At 48.0% G+C, this 18,053-nt stretch overlaps 1 protein-coding gene across 1 annotated transcript in view; it reads right to left on the reverse strand.

Moving 5' to 3' along the window:
• Nucleotides 1–18,053, reverse strand: part of PRPF6 (pre-mRNA processing factor 6) — a 48,674-nt gene that overhangs the window by 24,384 nt on the left and 6,237 nt on the right. Inside the window, exons 4-9 of the mRNA XM_049650413.1 lie at nt 15,554–15,632; nt 14,678–14,854; nt 14,291–14,446; nt 5,141–5,235; nt 4,517–4,673; nt 3,512–3,674 (exon numbers count right to left, since the gene is read on the reverse strand). Coding sequence (XP_049506370.1) covers nt 3,512–3,674; nt 4,517–4,673; nt 5,141–5,235; nt 14,291–14,446; nt 14,678–14,854; nt 15,554–15,632 — 827 coding nt within the window. The remainder of the gene's footprint in view (nt 1–3,511; nt 3,675–4,516; nt 4,674–5,140; nt 5,236–14,290; nt 14,447–14,677; nt 14,855–15,553; nt 15,633–18,053) is intronic.

The raw sequence follows: 18,053 nt of genomic DNA on the forward strand, positions 1-18,053 counted from the left end.
GGCTGCGTACCAGCGCCACGGAGCAGGATCACAGAGGGCCATTCGGAGTTCACGGAATCCCTCCCAAGGGTGGCCTGACGATGCCCACCGCTGAGCTGAGTTCCCTCACCCGGAACCATTCCCTAGCCAGCCCCTGGATTGGGCCAACACCCTGGACCCATTCCATCGGGAGCGGCAGGGACTGGTTCTCTCTGGGTTGGAAGTGCCTTCCTGACTACAGAGCCCTTCCAGCACCACACATCCACCGCGTACTCAAGAAACCGATTTCACAGAGAAAAACGTGCAGCAAAGGGCTCAGACTGCGGGATCCCTTGGCCTTACCACATCCCCATCATTTGCAGCAAAGGCCTAGCAGAACAATGGGACACTGGTGAGCATTTCGAACATGGCTGGGAGAAACACCCCGAAGCCACAGGCCTCAACATCATGGGATGCAACCGCCTACACGGGTGCTTCTCACGCAGCCAAAACGCACAGGTCCAGGAAGAAGCAGTGACATCCAAGCAGCTCCCCAGACTACAGGTCACAACCCACTGGGAAAGCTTGGTTCCCACCTGTGAACTCTGCAGGAAGCCTCAGAGCCACAGCTCTACCACACTGAAAGAAGAGCCCTCTGAGGCCAGTGCACCACCAGCCCTGGCTGGAGAGGCGAACTCTCACCCCCAAGGGGAGACTGAGTGGCACTGTGTACTGCGGAAGGACAACCCATGACCAGAGCCCAGAGAGTGCTAAGGCCTGGCTTAGGGTTTCCACTTCCAAAGTCAGTTAATGGAAGCGTGGCAGCCCAAGAAAGCCAGACCGCTGAGGACCTAGCCACTTCAGGAGTTCACAGTTCGAGTCCCCGGTCCAGGAAAGGACCCTGACCAGGTAAGGTGCTAGCAGAGGGCACAGCAGTGGAGGAAGAAAGTCCTATCCTCCAGCCAAGTGACCAGCCAGAAACACGAGGACACACAAGTACACCCCTGCAGGCACACGTTAGCTACTTTGCCCCTGCTTCCCTTCTCCGCGTTACACTGCAGATCGGTGGAAGTAAACTTCATCATTCAGTCCCTAGCATCTGGAACTTTCCAGTGGGACTGAACTCACAGGGTCGTTACCTTCCCCAAGAGATGGGTACGACGCCCAGGGCTGGTGTGTGTCCACTTTTTGGGAAGACAGTGGGAACTCCTCCACCGCTGTCTCGTCAGCAGCCCGGAGGACTAAAGCTAAAGCCAGCTGTTGCTGGCCGGTTCGGCTCTTGCCAGAGCTCTTCCCAGAGGCCAGCTACCATGTTGAGAGGCTGCAGCCAGCCGGTATACAAGGGGCAGCCCAGGTAGGAAAAGAGCAGTCTGGAATAGACATGCCCGCAAGCAGAAGATGGGATCACACAGAGGCCAACATGATCTCCAGCCGTGGCCCTGCAGGGAGGACACTCAGGTGCCATCCCTCTGCTCACAGTGACCCGACAGTGACGGCCACTGGAGGCTGCCATGATTTATGCACCAAAATATACGGTTTCAGGCTAAAATAACTCCACTTTTATGACTGTATTAATCGCAGAGTAACATAGACCTTCACGTCTATCATAGTGAGCCGAGTTGACAGGAGGCAGCCAATAGCCTAGCCTCAGGCCCACATGTTGCCCTTATACAGACAAGGACACCAGCTCAAAGGTCTAATACCTCGCTCAAGGTCACTCAGGTGTCAGACTAGCATTCCAAGTTCAAATCCTCCCAACAACGGACTAAGAGGTCAGCTGCATTCAGCTGAGACCCAGAGCTCCCATGCCAGCAACTGAGGGCTGGAGAGGTGTCCTAAGTCACTGATGGAAGTAGCTGTCACCTTGATTCTCACCAAGAGCTAACTGAAGCAGCACCCAGCTCTGCCCCAGGCATCTGAAAAAAGAATGCTGTTCTTGGAAATACTCTGAGGCCAGGGGCAGGCCAGGACCAAGAGCAGGGATTAGGGACAGAGGCCAGCTTGGGGACTCCATGTTCTTTCTACCTTAGCACAGCTCTCTGAGAGAAGCAGAGGCAGGAGAGCCGTTGCTCTAGAGATCCAGCACAGCTTGGAAAAGCCATCAGTCAACTCTGCTCTGCAGGCCCCACCTCCATGCCCGCTCCCCTCTCCAAATCTGAAGCCAGATGGAAATGAATCCAGGTAATGTGGTGGTGAAAAAGGAGTGGCCACAAAGACATTCTGACCATTCATCGTTGAGTTGTGGCAGGCGAGATTCAGTAGAGCTTTCCTAAATAAATAATGCTAATTACCCACAGTTTAATATGTTTGTCATTAAAGAACTAATTTTCTGGCTAAAAAAAGACAAGCTAATTTCTATAAACCAAGACAGGTGCTAACTTTCTGCTCCTGGCCTCATTTTAAAAGACTGGCTGAGCACTTAACGGGTCATAGGGCTGCAATCAGGAACCAGACCCAAGAGAGGAAAACACGCATGAACACACACAGGCACAAGGGGGACTCTGCCCGGCCTCAATCAAACACAGAGAACAAACAGTCAGAAACTGTGTGAGAACACTCGCATGGCCTGAGGTCACACACCTCTTAACATCTCATTCAAACACCCACCTTAAAAACAAGGGCTGGGAACCTCTCACCGAACACTGCCCTCAATTCTACAAAACATACCTCGTTTTCCCCACACCACCAATTCAAGTAGAGTTATGCCACTGACACAGGTTTACTCCAGACCAGCCCTCTCATGCGCATCTGCTCCGGAACAGAGACCAGAAGCAGCATCCACTTCACAGGCTGTGCAGGGAGAAACGCTGCTCTCAACGCGAGCTCTGCAACAACGACAGTTCACCACACGGGCTCCATCTGGGCAGTGACTCCTGGGTGGGGACAGCCTCCTCGCCATGCAAACCATTCACTGTGACAGGAGCCGATGGCACAAGCCACCCTGCTTGAAGCACCAGGCGAGAAGACAGGTGCTATCCCGTGACCCAGCAAGGGTTTCGTGAGACGGGAAGGACCCCATTAACACACAGCTCTGCTGTTACCACCCAGTTGGTCCGGCCTTAAAACCATGACACGCTACCCGCCACAGCGTCAGGCTCCTGCCAGTGGAGAAGATGGGCACCCCAAAGCCTGCTCTGGGCTGGCCCGGCTCGCCCCCCACAGACACCGCCACATCAAGCCCTAAGAAGCAGGTTCCGAATGAGCACTGTTCCTACAGATGGGAAAACCTGGGCCACAGCGTGACTGCTTACCGTGCTCGAGGTCACACAACGGGAAAAGGCAGGTGTGGGATATAAACCCGAGTGCCTCATCCAGAGTGGAAACTACCCCCCGATCCAAGAGGCTCCACGAGCAGAGGCAACCCAGCCCAGAAAAAGGCCTGCAAACATCACCCATTCCCTAACCGCTTCCACCAAAAGCCTGAGCAAAGCAGTGAAGAGTCTGCTCTCCGAGTGAGAACACGGGCACCAGGAGTGGAGAAGGTGGCGCCTGCCTCACGTGGGTCACAGCCCCAGATGCATCCGCTGGTGACGGCAGCCCCAGGGAGGCTCACCTTTGCGAAGAACCCGCTTCTTGGCGCGAATGTCTGTTTCCAGCTCCGCTGCTCTGATGTAAATCCTGACAGACTGAGGGAGGTGACGGACAGCTTGGGCCACCACAGCTTTGGCCGTGTCCCCAGGCTGCAGCCTGGCTGCTTCTAGCCAGACATCTTCACTCTGTGAGGCAAAACAAAACAACAGAAGTGTCCGTGCAGGCAGTAAGCTGAGGCAGAGCAGCAGGCGACCCCGAAAGCCTCAGGAACAGGAGGGGCTGGGCTCATCAGACCCATGGCCCCAGGTTTTACAATCAAACCTAAGTCCGTCAGCTTGGCCTCAAACACGCCTGCACCGGGGGCCCCGTAATGCCAACGCTTGGGAATGTCGCTACAGCACCTCTGTGTCCAAGTCGGGGAAACACACAACACTACCAGAGACAAACAGTCTGCCCTTTGGGATGATGAGTCAATCGACAGACGAAATGGAGACGTATCAGCATGTGGCTGTGGGATTGCCTGGGAAGTTCTAATTTATGCCTGATGTCCTGTGTTAAGGGTTCAGAGAGGGTATCTTTCACTGCCAAGGGCACCCCATCTGCACAATAAATGTATGGTGCATTAGAGGGTCTCAAAGGACTTTTTAAAGCTTGTCTAGTCTCCCCACCTTTCAAAAAAGTACTGGACTAGTCTCCTAAGAGTGAGAATTAATCTTTATGTCTCTTATATTAGGTGGGGTGGAAAAGCTGACCAATTTAGCTGTCTGGTTAAGGTTATCCTGCCATTAAACTAACCGTAGATGAGCCTTAAACTCTAAGTGAAAATAAGCAGGAAAAAGCCCTTTCACACTTTTTGCCTCCTCCCCCTGGCCTGTCCAGCTGTGTGGAGTCTCGACACCAAGAGGCAGGCAGGTTCATTCTACCTCAAGTCTACCTCTCACAGACGCCCCGTGTGCTACAGACACTGAGGGTCCCTCCGCGGCTGGCATCGTGCAGCCTTCCAGGAAAACCCTAACCCGAGCCTTACCTTGGGGCACATCTCCGTCCCCTTCATAATGAGGTTTCGTGCTACTTGCAGCTTCCCGGTGACTTCTTCCAGGCGGGCGGATGCAATCCAGGCTGGTGGGTGGTGAGGGTTTGTCTCCCGCACAGACTTGAGGAGGAGCCGTGCCTTCTTGATGTCACTGCAAGGGTCGGAAGGCACACGGGGTCAGGCCACCACGTTGCCGAGGGGATGCCCAGGCCCAGAACGAAGACGCCAGTGCAGGAACTGTCAAATCTGATGTCCCAAGGGGCAAAACCCGCTCAAAGCTCTGACCAGCACCCTTCTGAGACGGCTGCGGAGCACCCGTGCAAACAGGCTGTAAGACCTCTCCAGGCGCCAGGCAGGCACTGAGCTCGAGGGTCCTCGTGTGGGACACAGTTAGCAAGGTGCCTTCTAGTTCAGCATGCCCACCAATTTTGAACATTATTTGTAACATATTTCATATCCACAACATACGTAACCGTACAGATAAAAATCAACCTATTTCACCACACGTTTTTTAGAATGTCCACGTCCTATTTTGGCTGCATACTTTTCAAATAAAATCCAAAACACTCTAGGCAACCTGAGTCCCACTCCTTCCCACCAGTTCCACAGAGCACTCACTTGATGTCCCCTCCGTGGGTCGGAATCATGGAGTTTAAATCCGTCAGATAGCCTTTGGGGTCAACCACAGTCTGCCCACTCACTGAGTCAGACACCTGCAAGGCAGGACAAGTCAAACAGGAACTGGAGGGGAGTCAAAGACGCCAAAACAAAGTACCCAGAAGCCCCAGGACCCCTCCCACAATCCTGACCACCAGTGAATACGGACACTATAAAGGTAGAAAAACAACACTAACTCAAAACAACAGTTTGTGATGATCACACACATATATATAAAACAGAGTTATTAAAAAAAAAAAAAAATCATAAAAGCCCCAGGGGGAAAAAATCTAGCTAAACATAAGGTCTACCTATGAATGAGTAAAACCTAGAAATTATAAAGTAAAAAGATTATTTCAATAACTTTCTTTAAATTAGCAAATAGCAGTTCATTATACAATTCTCTCTGTGAACCTTAAAATTACCATGATAAACAGTAACAACAACAACAACAAAAAAGAAATGTGGACAGAGGGTCCTAAGTGAATTCAGCAAGACAAGAGAAAGAGGAAAGTGGTCTAGACTGGAATGGAAAAGATAAGGCTCTGTTTGCAGATAACTGTGTATGTAGAAAATCCAAAGAATCAACATAAAAATTCCCAGACTTAATAAGCAATTATAGCAAGGGTGTAGGATACAAGGTTGCATACAAAAGTCAATCACTTTCCCATATATCAGCAGTGAACAAAAGGAATCTGAAATTAAAAACAAAGTATCGGGTGCCTGGGTGGCTCAGTCTATTAAGCTTCTGACTTTGGCTCTCATGGTTCCTGAGCTCCAGCGCTGCTTGGGGTGAGCACGAGCCTCGCTTCAGGTGAGCCCCACTTCTCTCTCTTTCTCTCTCTTTCTCCTTCTCTCTGCCCCTCACTCGCTTGTGCCCTCTCTCTCTCTCTCTCTCTCTCTCTCAAAAAAAAAAAAAAAATGCTAAAAATAATTTTTTTTTAATTCCAAAAACAAAAAAACAAAAAAGTATCATCTACTCTCCATGTTCCTGAAAAAAAGACTTAATATCATTAAGATATCAGTTCTTCCCACCTTGATCTATAGATTCAATGCAATCCCAATCAAAATCCCAACCAGTTATTCCATGAGTATCAACACATTGATTCTAATGCTTATGTAGAAAGACAAAGGCCTGCAGTGGCCAACACAATATTGAAGCAGAAGAAAGAGGTCAGAGGGCTGATACTACCCAACTTTCAGACTCACTGCAAAGCCACAGTAACCAAGACAGTGTGTACTGTCGAAAAAATGGACAAATGGATCAGTGGTAGAGAACAGGGCCCAGGGGGCTAGTTCAGTCCGTAGAGCATGGCACTCTTGATCTCAGGGTTGTTGAGTTCAAGCCACATGTCGGGTGTGGAGCTTACTTTGGGGCGGGGGTGGGGGGCGAGCACAGAGCCCAGAAATACAGTCAACTGATCTTTGACAGAGGAGCAAAGGCAACATAATGGAGCAAGAACAGTCTCCTCAACAAATGGCACTAAACCCACTGGACATCCACATGCAAAGAAATGAATCTAGACACAGACTCTATACCCCTCACGAAAATTAATTCAAAATGGAATACAAACCTAAATATAAAACACGAAACTATAAAACTCTTACATGGTAGCATAGGAGAAAATGTAGATGATCTGGGGTTTGGTGAGGACTTTTTAGACACAACACCAAAGGCACCATCCATGAAAGCACTGATAAATTAGACTTCATTATATTAAAAAATTTCTGTCTGTGAAAGGCATTGTCTGGCACAAAAACAGACACTCAGATCAATGGAACAGAATAGAGAACCCAGAAATGGACCCACAAACGTATGGCCAACTGATCTTTGGCAAAGCAGGAAAGAATATCCAACGGAATAAAGACAGTCTCTTCAGCAAGTGGTGCTGGGAAAACTGGACAGCGACATGCAGAAGAATGAACCTGGACCATTTTCTTACACCAGACACAAAAATAAACTCAAAATGGATGAAAGACCCAAACGTAAGACAGGAAGCCATCAAAATCCTCGAGGAGAAAGCAGGCAAAAACCTCTTTGATCTTGGCTGCAGCAAGTTCTTACTCAACACGTCTCTGGAGGCAAGGGAAACAAAAGCAAAAATGAACTACTGGGACCTCATCAAAATAAAAAGCTTCTGCACAGCGAAGGAAACAATCAGTAAAACTAAACGGCAACCGAAGGAATGGGAGAAGATATTTGCAAATGACATATCAGATAAAGAGTTAGTATCCAAAACCTATAAAGAACGTATCAAACTCAACACCCAAAACACAAATAATCCAGTGGAGAAATGGGCAAAAGACATGAACAGACACTTCTCCAAAGAAGACATCCAGATGGCCAATGGACACATGAGAAGATGCTCAACGTCATTTATCATCAGGGAAATACAAATCAAAACCGCAATGAGATACCACCTCACCCCTGTCAGAATGACTAACATTAACAACTCAGGCAACAACAGATGTTGGTGAGGATGCGGAGAAAGGGGATCTCTCTTGCACTGCTGGTGGGAATGCAAGCTGGTGCAGCCACTCTAGAAAACAGTGTGGCGGTTCCTCAAAAAATAAAAAACAGAACTACCCTACGACCCAGCAATTGCACTGCTAGGTATTTATCCAAGGGATGCAGCTGTGCTATTTTGAAGGGACAATGCACCCTAATGTTTATAGCAGCACTATTGACAACAGCCCAAGTATGGAAAGAGCCCAAATGTCCATCAATGGATGAATGGATACAGCCATGGTGTATATGTGCAATGGAGTATTACTCGGCAATCAAAAAGAATGAAATCTAGGGGCGCCTGGGTGGCGCAGTCGGTTAAGCGTCCGACTTCGGCCGGGTCACGATCTCGCGGTCCGTGGGTTCGAGCCCCGCGTCGGGCTCTGGGCTGATGGCTTGGAGCCTGGAGCCTGTTTCCGATTCTGTGTCTCCCTCTCTCTCTGCCCCTCCCCCGTTCATGCTCTGTCTCTCTCTGTCCCAAAAATAAATAAAAAACGTTGAAAAAAAAAAAAATTAAAAAAAAAAAAAAAAGAATGAAATCTTGCCATTCGCAACTACGTGGATAGAACTGGAGGGTATCATGCTAAGCGAAATCAGTCAGAGAAAGACAAAAATCGTATGACTTCACTCACATGAGGACTTTAAGAGAAAAAACAGATGAACATAAGGGAGGAAAACAAAAATAATATAGAAACAGGGAGGGGGACAAAACAGAAGAGACTCACAAATATGGAGAACAAACTGAGGGTTACTGGAGGGGGTGTGGGAGGGGGGATGGGCTAAATGGGTCAGGGGCACTAAGGAATCTACTCCTGAAATCATTGTTGCACTAGATGCTAACTAACTTGGATGTAAATTTTAAAAATAAATTTAATAAAAAGGCATTGTCAAGGGAATAAAAAAACAAGCCGCAGACTGGGAACAAATACTCAAAAAGACAAATCTGATAAAGGACGTGTATCCAAAACATAGAAAGAGCAATTGAAACTCAATAATCTGAAAAGAATCCAATTAAAAACTGGGCCAAAGACCCTAACAGACCCTTCACCAAAGATACACAGATGACAAATATAAATATGAAAAGATGCTCCACATATGTCACCAGAGAAATGCAAATGAAAACAAGATACTGCTACACACCTCTTAGAACGAGCAATTTCCAGAACACTGACACCACACGCCGGTGAGGGTGTGGGGCGGCGGGAGCTCTCATTCGTTGCCGGCGGGCATGCCAAACGGTGCAGCCACTTTGGGAGACAGTTCGTTGGTCTCTTACAAAACTAAACATATTCTTACCATATAATCCAATAGTCACAGTCTTTGGTATTTACCCAGAGTTAAAAAATTACACGTGCACACACACAAAACTGCACACGAACGTTTACAGCAGCTTTATTCAAAACTGCCAAAACTGGGACGCCTGGGTGGCTCAGTCAGTTAGGCGGCCGACTTCGGCTCAGGTCATGATCTCGCAGTCCGTGAGTTCTAGCCCCGCGTCGGGCTCTGTGCTGACAGCTCAGAGCCTGGAGCCTGCTTCAGATTCTGTGTCTCCCTCTCTCTGACCCTCCCTCCCCTGTTCATGCTGTGTCTCTCCCTGTCTCAAAAAAAAACGTTGAGAAAAAATAAAACAAAAAAAAACCAAACAAAACAAAACAAAAAAAACTGCCAAAACTTAGACGCAATCAAGATGTCCTTCAGTAGATGATGGATAAAATAGGTCCAGAAAACGAGCAGTGCTCAGTGACAGAAAGAAATGAGCTGTGAAGCCATGAAAGGACATAAAGAAGCACACTTGAAATTAATGTAACATTGTGTGTCAGCCACACTTCAATTAAAAGCATTTTTTAAAAAGAAATAGCCACTAAGCATGCAAAAAGATGCCAAATCTTATTACAATTAAAGCTAACGTGAGGGGTGCCTGGGTCGCTTGGTGGCTCAGTCGGTGCGATGCCCGACACTGGCTCAGGTCATGACCTCACATGAGTCAAGCCCCACATCAAGCTTGCTGCTGTCAGCGTAGAGCCCGCTTCAGATCTTCTGTCCCCCTCCCTCTGCCCCTCCCCCGCTTGTACTCTCACTCCCAAAAATAAACAAAACATCAAAAAAATGTTTTTAAGCTAATGTGAATTTAAAAAAAATAACAGAAAGGACACGGAAGAAATTTAAATGCGTGTTACTAACTGAAAGAAGCCAATCTGAGAAAGCTACACACTGAATGGTTCCAACCATATGGCATTCTGGAAAAGGCAGAACTATGAAGACAGTAAAAAGTTCAGTGATTGCTACAGGTGGAGAGGCAGGGAGGAATGAGCTGGCAGAGCTTATCAGGGGAATTTTTAAATCTCTTAAAAGGCAGTGAACCTCTTTTTAGTGATATAATAACTGACCCTTGAACAACATGGCTGAATTACATGGGTCTACAAGGATTTTCTTCAATACAGGATAATACTGTAAATGTATTTTCTCTTACGACTTTCTAAATAATGTTTTTTCTTGAGCTCCCTTTATCGTGAGGATACAGTTCATGATACATACAATGTAGAAAATAGGCGTTAATCAACAGTTAGTGATCAGTAAGTCTTCCAGTCAACAATAGGCTTTAGCAGTTAAGTTTCTGGGGAGTAAAAAGTTACACACGGATTTCCAATTGAGCAGGGAGTCACTGCCTCTAACCCTTGCGTTGTTCAAGAGTCAACTATGCAATGGTGGATACACGTTATTATACGTTTGTCCGAATCCATAAAACGCACAACACCAAAAGTGAACCCTAATACCAACTACAGGTTTGGATGATGATTTGTAAATGCAGGTTCATTAACTTTAAAGACTGGCCCGCTCAGATGGGAATGCTGGCAATAGAAGAGGCTACGCACGTGTGGCGGCAGAGGGCATATGGGAAATCTGTCTTTTTCTCGCAACTCCGGTGTGAAATCTAAAACTGCTCTTGAAAAAAAACGGGCAGCTCGTCCTCGGTGCTGTCGCTCCCCGGCATCGTGGCCGCCTTCAGACCTCAGGTGAAGCACAGCACCGTCAGAAAGGGAACCAAGAAGTTCATCCAGCACCAGTCAGACCCATATGTCAAATTAAACTCAACTGGCAGAAACCCAGAGGCACGGAAAATAGAGTGCACGGAAGGTTCAAGGGCCAGATCCTGATGGCCAGCACCGGTTACAGGAGCAACAAGAAAACAAAGCACACGCTCCCCAGTGGCTTCCGGAAGTTCCTCGTCCACGATGTCAAGGAGCTTGAAGCGTTGCTGATGTGCAACAGGTCTTACTATGCAGAGACCGCTCACAGGGTCCCTCCAGGAACCACAAAACCACTGTGGAAAGCGCGGCCCCGCCGGCCATGAGACTCACCAATCTCAAGCCAGGCTGTGCAGCAAACAAAATGAACAGACAGGTTATGTGCACGTTGTATTTGTGTCAATAAAACCATAACACCAAAAAAATGGGTAAAGGACTTGAGTAGACTTTTCTCCAAGGAAAAGACATGAGAAGACATTTTTCCACATGGAAAGACACTCAACGTTCATCAGGGAAACACAAATGAAAACCACAGCGACGAGACAGTACTCCACACCTGTTACGACGGCTATTACCAGGATATCCGAAAATATCAAACGTCCAGGATGGGCAGAAACTGCAACCCTTAGGCAGAGCTGCTCAAAGAAGTAAACAAAGGGGCACCACATGATCCACCAACCCACTTCTGGGTTTACACCCAAAGGAACTCGGAAGCAGGGACTCAAACCGCTACCTGCACACCCGTGTCCGCAGCAGCACGAGTCACAATGGCCAAAAGGTGGAAGCGACCCACGCGTCTGTCGAAAGAACAGACAAAATGGGATCTATACATACACACGACGGAGCGTTTTTCAGCTTGAAAAAGAAAAGAGGTACCGACACACGCCACAGTTGGGATGAGCCTTGAGAACGTCACTCTAATGGAAATAAAGCCAGTCACAAAAGGACAGATGCTGTGCGAATCCACTCACGTGAGGGTACGTGCAAGAGTCAAGTCAAATTCGTAGAGACAGAAAGAAAAGAAGTTAATAGGGGCTGGAGGTGGAAACTGGGAAATTAGCATCGATGCGGACAGAGCTTCAGTTCGGGAAGATGAAGAAGTTCTGGAGTCGGGCGGCAGTGACAGTCACGTAACAACATGAACGCACTCAACACCACTGTCTGTACACTTAAGTACGGGGGCGCCTGGGGGGCTCAGTCGGTTCAGCGTCCGACTTCGGCTCGGGTCGTGATCTCACAGTTTGTGGGTTCGAGTCCCACCTCGGGCTCTGTGCTGACGGCTCGGAGCCTGGAGCCTGCTTCGGATTCTGCGCCTCCCTCTCTCTCTGCCCCTCCCCTGCTCACTCTGTCTCTCTCTCCTTCAAAAGTAAACATTAAGAAAAATCATTAAAATGGTAGGTTTTATCACATATGTTTTACCACAAAAAAGTTACCATAAAGGATTTTTAAGAAATTACTCTGCATTCCATAAAAAACCCTAGAAGAGAAACAACTCCTGAAGACGCACACAACAGGGATGATGACTTACGTCAGAGCAGTGTCGAGACAAGAGGGAAACGGACAAAGCAGGCGCCAGAAGCGGCGCCGACGGCACTGCTGGGACAGGAGACGCGCGGGAGAAGATGCCGCCAGGCCACCGGCAAGAACGGAAGCGAGACGGAGGCTGGCTGGCCGCAGGGGGTTTGCCTCTCCAGTCGGAGACGGAGACGGAGACGGTGACCACAGAGGCGATGCGTGCCCCGCCCCCGGCCGGCGCAGCCAGCCTCTGCTCACAAAAGCTCTGCCTCTGCTGTGTGTGCCGGAGAGACGGCTTAGCACTTAGGTGAAAAAAACCCGCAAGTCCATCTTAAAGATACACACACAAGCTCACCAAAGCGTGGTTTGTGACAGCAAAAAAATAATAATAATAATGAAACCCCACAAAGTCCCTCAAAGATTCAATCACGATACCCATAAACAGTGAACTACTTCCCAATTTATGAAGTATAGAGTAGGTACACAGCCAGGAACATAAAAACGTGTAATTTTTTAGATGTGTAAGCTGATTTGTATTGTAAAATACTTGCTCACCGGAAAAAGCTCAAGTACAGTAAAAGTTCCCTGAAAACCTGAAAGTTTCTCGCTGCATCAAACAGTCACGGTTGAGGGGCGCCTGGGTGGCGCAGTCGGTTAAGCGTCCGACTTCAGCCAGGTCACGATCTCACGGTCCGTGAGTTCGAGCCCCGCGTCAGGCTCTGGGCTGATGACTCGGAGCCTGGAGCCTGTTTCCGATTCTGTGTCTCCCTCTCTCTCTGCCCCTCCCCCGTTCATGCTCTGTCTCTCTCTGTCCCAAAAATAAATAAAAAAAACAAAAACAAAAAAAAAAAAAACAGTCACGGTTGAGATGTTCACTACACTGTTTTGCCACTTCTAGTCACAGCCCACGTCATCCACTGGTGGTGTGAGGGTGTAGGCCCGGACGCCTCCCAAGATTGTGCAGGTGCATCCGTGTGAGGCTGCACCGTGGAAGGTCATACATGCAACACAGGCAGTCGAGCACGTGAGGGTTCTTCTTCCCACATCGTGCATTCTTGTGAATTTACAGTCCTTTCTATCATGCAAAAGTTTATCGTTGGTACGTCATCAAATTGGAAATATTTCTCTTCGTGGTTTCCGATGTGCATGTCGTAATTAGAAAGGTTTTTGCACCTCACCTGGGTTTTCTAGAGCACTGACAAATTTACTCAAGTGCAGGCAGAAAATATGCACATTTAACTTTTTTTATTGAAGCAGAATTACCATACGAAGTATAACAGGTGTATAATGCTGAGTCGACAACTCCATACGTCACCCGGGGCTCACCACGATGCGGTCACCCACCGTACAACGCTGCCTCGACTTTCCTGACGATTCCCTACGCTGTACTTTTCACCACGGTGACTTGTTTTACAATAGGAGGTTTGTACCTCTTAAGCCCCATTTATCTATTTCACCTACCCTCCCTCCTCCCTCTGGCGACCACCAGTTTGTTCTCTGTATTGAAGAGTCCATTTTTTGGTTGGTTGTTTTTTCAATTCCACGTATAAATGAGATCATCTGGCATTTGTCTTTTTCTGTCTGACTTACTGCTTTTAGCACGGTATCTTCTGAGCCCACCCACGTTGCTGTAAATGACCAGCTCTCCCTCTCTAGTACGGCTGAGTGATACTCCACTGCGGATGTACACCCGCACTTAATTTCTGCATAAAGGTGGAAGGACCGAGCCGCACTGACAGAGAGCGCGCAGCTTGACATGAGTGCCTTCGTTCGGTCTGTCAGGCAGCCCTCTGTCACCTGCGACCACCCTCAGCTCCCCGAGAGGGAACAGGAGCGCCTCTCGGCCCGGCCTCTGCCGCTGACCGCACCACACCTGTGCATGCCCTGTAGGCAGACGCACAGGCCGCCTGGACGCAGGGTCCTGCCAGGACACTACATCGTCACAGGTCTGCGTATCCTGTGACAAAGCACTTCAAAATATGCACTTTTCACTAACTTATGTTAGTTTGACCATCAGAAAGCAATTTCTACATCGTAGGAAGATGCCACGCGACACAGACTCACCTGGCTCAGCCTCATGTCCATCAAAGTATTCCTCGCTTGGCCGATCTTCCTCATGTCCAGCTCACCTGTGCCAGGTGTCATCAATCCAGGTGTCATTCCACCTGGGTATGGGGTGTTCAGTCCACCTGGATAGGGTGTGTTAAGACCTCCAAATTGCTGGGGGAGGAGGGGGAGAGGACAAAAAACACTGGGTTGCATTTTCACGCACAAGAATCCCATCACCCTGAAATCTTTCCAGGGGAGCCTGATACACATGCAGCTGTACAGACTCAGCCACAGTTCAGCTTCTGAACCACAGAAGCACTTACTCTAACACCACCCATGGCTCCCACTACTGATCTCTCTAACGAGGCTAAAGACCTAGTCGCCTTCTTTTCAGATGCTCACAGTTTGTCGAGGATCCACTGAAGTATGGTTCTCTCCAGTCTGTAAATGTTTGGCGAAGAAACTGTCGGGAACGGGAGTCAGCTTCTCATAGCGCGGGTTCCGCTGGCGTTTGTTTCTGGCATCACCAACCTCGGGAATGCTCAGCCACTCTTCTTCTGTGACTTCTGCCAACTTCCTCTGGAGACATTCGACCCCCGAAAAACGTGAATCCTCTGGTAGACTTTCACGTGCACATGAAAAACTATGTTCTCCCTGACCCCTGGTCCCCAAATCATCATGGTTTAGAAAGAATTTTGATGCAGAGATTATCTACTTCACTCAGAAAATTCAATGTCTTGGATCTACTCTATTTCACTCAAATGTAAATTGTTCTGTCAAAGCCCAGAGGACTGTGTGGAGAACCTTATGCACAAACAGAATTAAAGTTACTAAGAAAATAAGCTCACAAGTCCCATTTTTTTCAGCAGAGGGAGAAAGAACTTTTTCTTTGCACACATATACATAAAACTAAACACTAAAGCAGGGACCTTCTCCTATCACATGAATTTAATAAAGAGCAAGCTGGGGCACCTGGGTGGCTCAGTCAGTTGCACACTCAACTCTCGATTTGGGCTCAGGTCACGATCCCATGGTTATGGGATGGAGCCCCGTGTCGGACTCCTCACTGAGCACAGAGCCTGCTTAGGATTTTCTCTCCCCCTTTCTCTCCCCCTCGCCTGCTCATGCTCACTCGCACTCTTTCAAAATAAATAAGTAAATATTTAAAAAGATAAAAAATTAAAAAAGAGCAAAGTTAGTAAAGTCTCATCAATCCTACCCCATTCTCTGCTGGGTAACTTAGATGCATGAGAAAGTGCACGCCATCCACCCACTTACTTTCAGATCTGAGAATTGTTGTTGGATTTTGGGCCGTTCCATTCGGTACTTCTCAATTTCTTCTTTCTCTCTTTGCTCCCTAGGAAGTAAAATGTGTGCATCCATTAGAAATACTCGACATCAGGGCACCTGGGTGGCTCAGTTGGTTAAGCATCCTACTCTTGATTTCAGCTCAGGTCATGATCCCAGGATCATGAGATTGAGGCCTGCATAAGGCTCTGTGCTGGGTATGGAGTCTGATTAAGATTCTCTCTCTCCCTCTCCCTCTCCCTCTGCCCCTTCCCCCACGTTCGCACATGCACACTCTCTCTCAAAAAAAGAGAAATACTGGACGTCAATTCTGAAACGAAATCATTTTATTATTCTTCATTAAGTCACCAAAAGAATAATTCTACACACTCAGCAGCTAAATCAAATATACTTTAAAGTATCAATGGATACGTCCATAATTATATTGACTCAATTATTTACCAAATGAAAACAGGCAGAAATTCACTAAAATAAAAGTAAGTTGGGGGTGCCTGGATGATTCGGTTAAGCATCCAACTCTTGATTTCAGCTCAGGTCATGATCCCATGCATGGCTCATGAGATCCAACCCCACGTCAGGCTTTGCGCTGACAGCACAAAGCCTGCTTAGGATTCTCTCTCTCTCTCTCTCTCTCTCTCTCTCTCTCACTGTCCCTCCCCCATGAGCTCAAGTGCACATGCTCTCTCCCCGCTCTCTCTCTCAAAATAAATAAACTTAAAAAAAAGGGGCAGGGGGCAGGTTATCTTACCCTGATAAAAATACTTGCATTTGAATATGAGTGCATTTACACCTTTACAATCCTACAAAATCCCAAAGGCAGATCCATCCTATGAAAACTGAACCACTGTCCTGGTTGCTCACCTGACTCTCAGCCTGGCACCGCTTCCCTCCCTTCCGAGCAGTCAGGGAGCCTCTAAAGACAGCTTTCTGCTCCATGTGCCAGAACTAATGGGCTGTCTCATCAATCCATGCAACTGGCCTTCAGGGACAGAGAGCTACCGGGTTCTGGTGGTCTAGGACCAGGTCTAGGCACTGAGAAGAGATCTACGGGTTACTGTAACAGAGCATCGACCAAGTTAAACAAGAGTTAATGGGACCCACGTAACTAATACTTCCTAACATTGAGATTTACGTTTTCTTCATAAGGTAAAGAGGAAAACACCGGGCACGGGAATGTGCTATGACAAATGATGCGCTTGGAAAAGACGAGCACCTCCCCATAAGCTGGAGACGGTTAGTCCTCATGGCTCCTAATGAGAAGCAACACACATAGGGGAGAAGCTGCCCCTATCAGCTTTTCTGGTCAAACTCGTTTTACCTGATTTTTTTTTTTTTAATTTTTTTTTCAACGTTTTTTTTTTTTTTATTTATTTTTGGGACAGAGAGAGACAGAGCATGAACGGGGGAGGGGCAGAGAGAGAGGGAGACACAGAATCGGAAACAGGCTCCAGGCTCCGAGCCATCGGCCCAGAGCCTGACGTGGGGCTCGAACTCACGGACCGCGAGATCGTGACCTGGCTGAAGTCGGACGCTTAACCGACTGCGCCACCCAGGCGCCCCTCGTTTTACCTGATTTTAATGCAGCCTCAGGATCCAATTCCCACTCCACAGGGAATACTGTGAGCAGGTTAAGGACACCCGAGGAGATGGGCAGCCACTCCATAACTCACGCCCTGCCACCAAACAACTGATCTCTTCAAAAAGCCAATGGCACAAAAACTTTAAAAAGGCAGGGTAAAGGGACAGACTTAAGAGACAGGAAATGAGGACTGGTTTTGATTGTATCTTGGTTTGGAAAAGAGCAGTTCTACTATGTTCTGGAGACCAGCAGAAAAATATGCGGGTGCCTGGGTGGCTCAGTTAGTTAAGCGTCCGACTTCAGCTCAGCTCAAGATCTCACAGTTGTTGAGTTTGAGCCCCGTGTCAGGCTCTGTGCTTGCGGACAGCTTGGAGCCTGGAGCCTGCTTCGGATTCTGTGTCCCTCCCTCTCTCTGCCCCTCCCCTGCTCACACTCTGTCTCTATCAAAAATAAATAAACACTGGGGCGCCTGGGTGGCTCAGTCGGTTGAGCATCTGACTTTAGCTCAGGTAATGGTCTCGCAATTTGTGGGTTTGAGCCCCACATCGGGCTCTGTGCTAACAAACAGCTCAGAGCCTGCAGCCTGCTTCAGATTCTGTCTGTCTGTCTCTCTCTCTCTCTCTCCCCCCCCCCCTGCTCCTCTGCTCATGCTCTCCCTCTGACTCTCAAAAATGAATAAATGTTAAAAAATAATAAGTAAATGAATAAACATTAAAAAACTTTTTTCTTAAGAAAATACAGATATGGACTGGCTGTCAGGTAGTCATTGGAATAAAGCTTTGGGGTTCATGCTGCTGGGGCAATAAAGGTGCTGCACCAGTGCAGAGGATAAACTGACCCTGACACGACCCAGCAAAGACCACCAGCAGATGTGGGAGAAGCGAATGTACA

The sequence above is a fragment of the Panthera uncia genome (assembly GCF_023721935.1).
Source record: "Panthera uncia isolate 11264 chromosome A3 unlocalized genomic scaffold, Puncia_PCG_1.0 HiC_scaffold_11, whole genome shotgun sequence".
Lineage (NCBI taxonomy): Eukaryota > Metazoa > Chordata > Mammalia > Carnivora > Felidae > Panthera > Panthera uncia.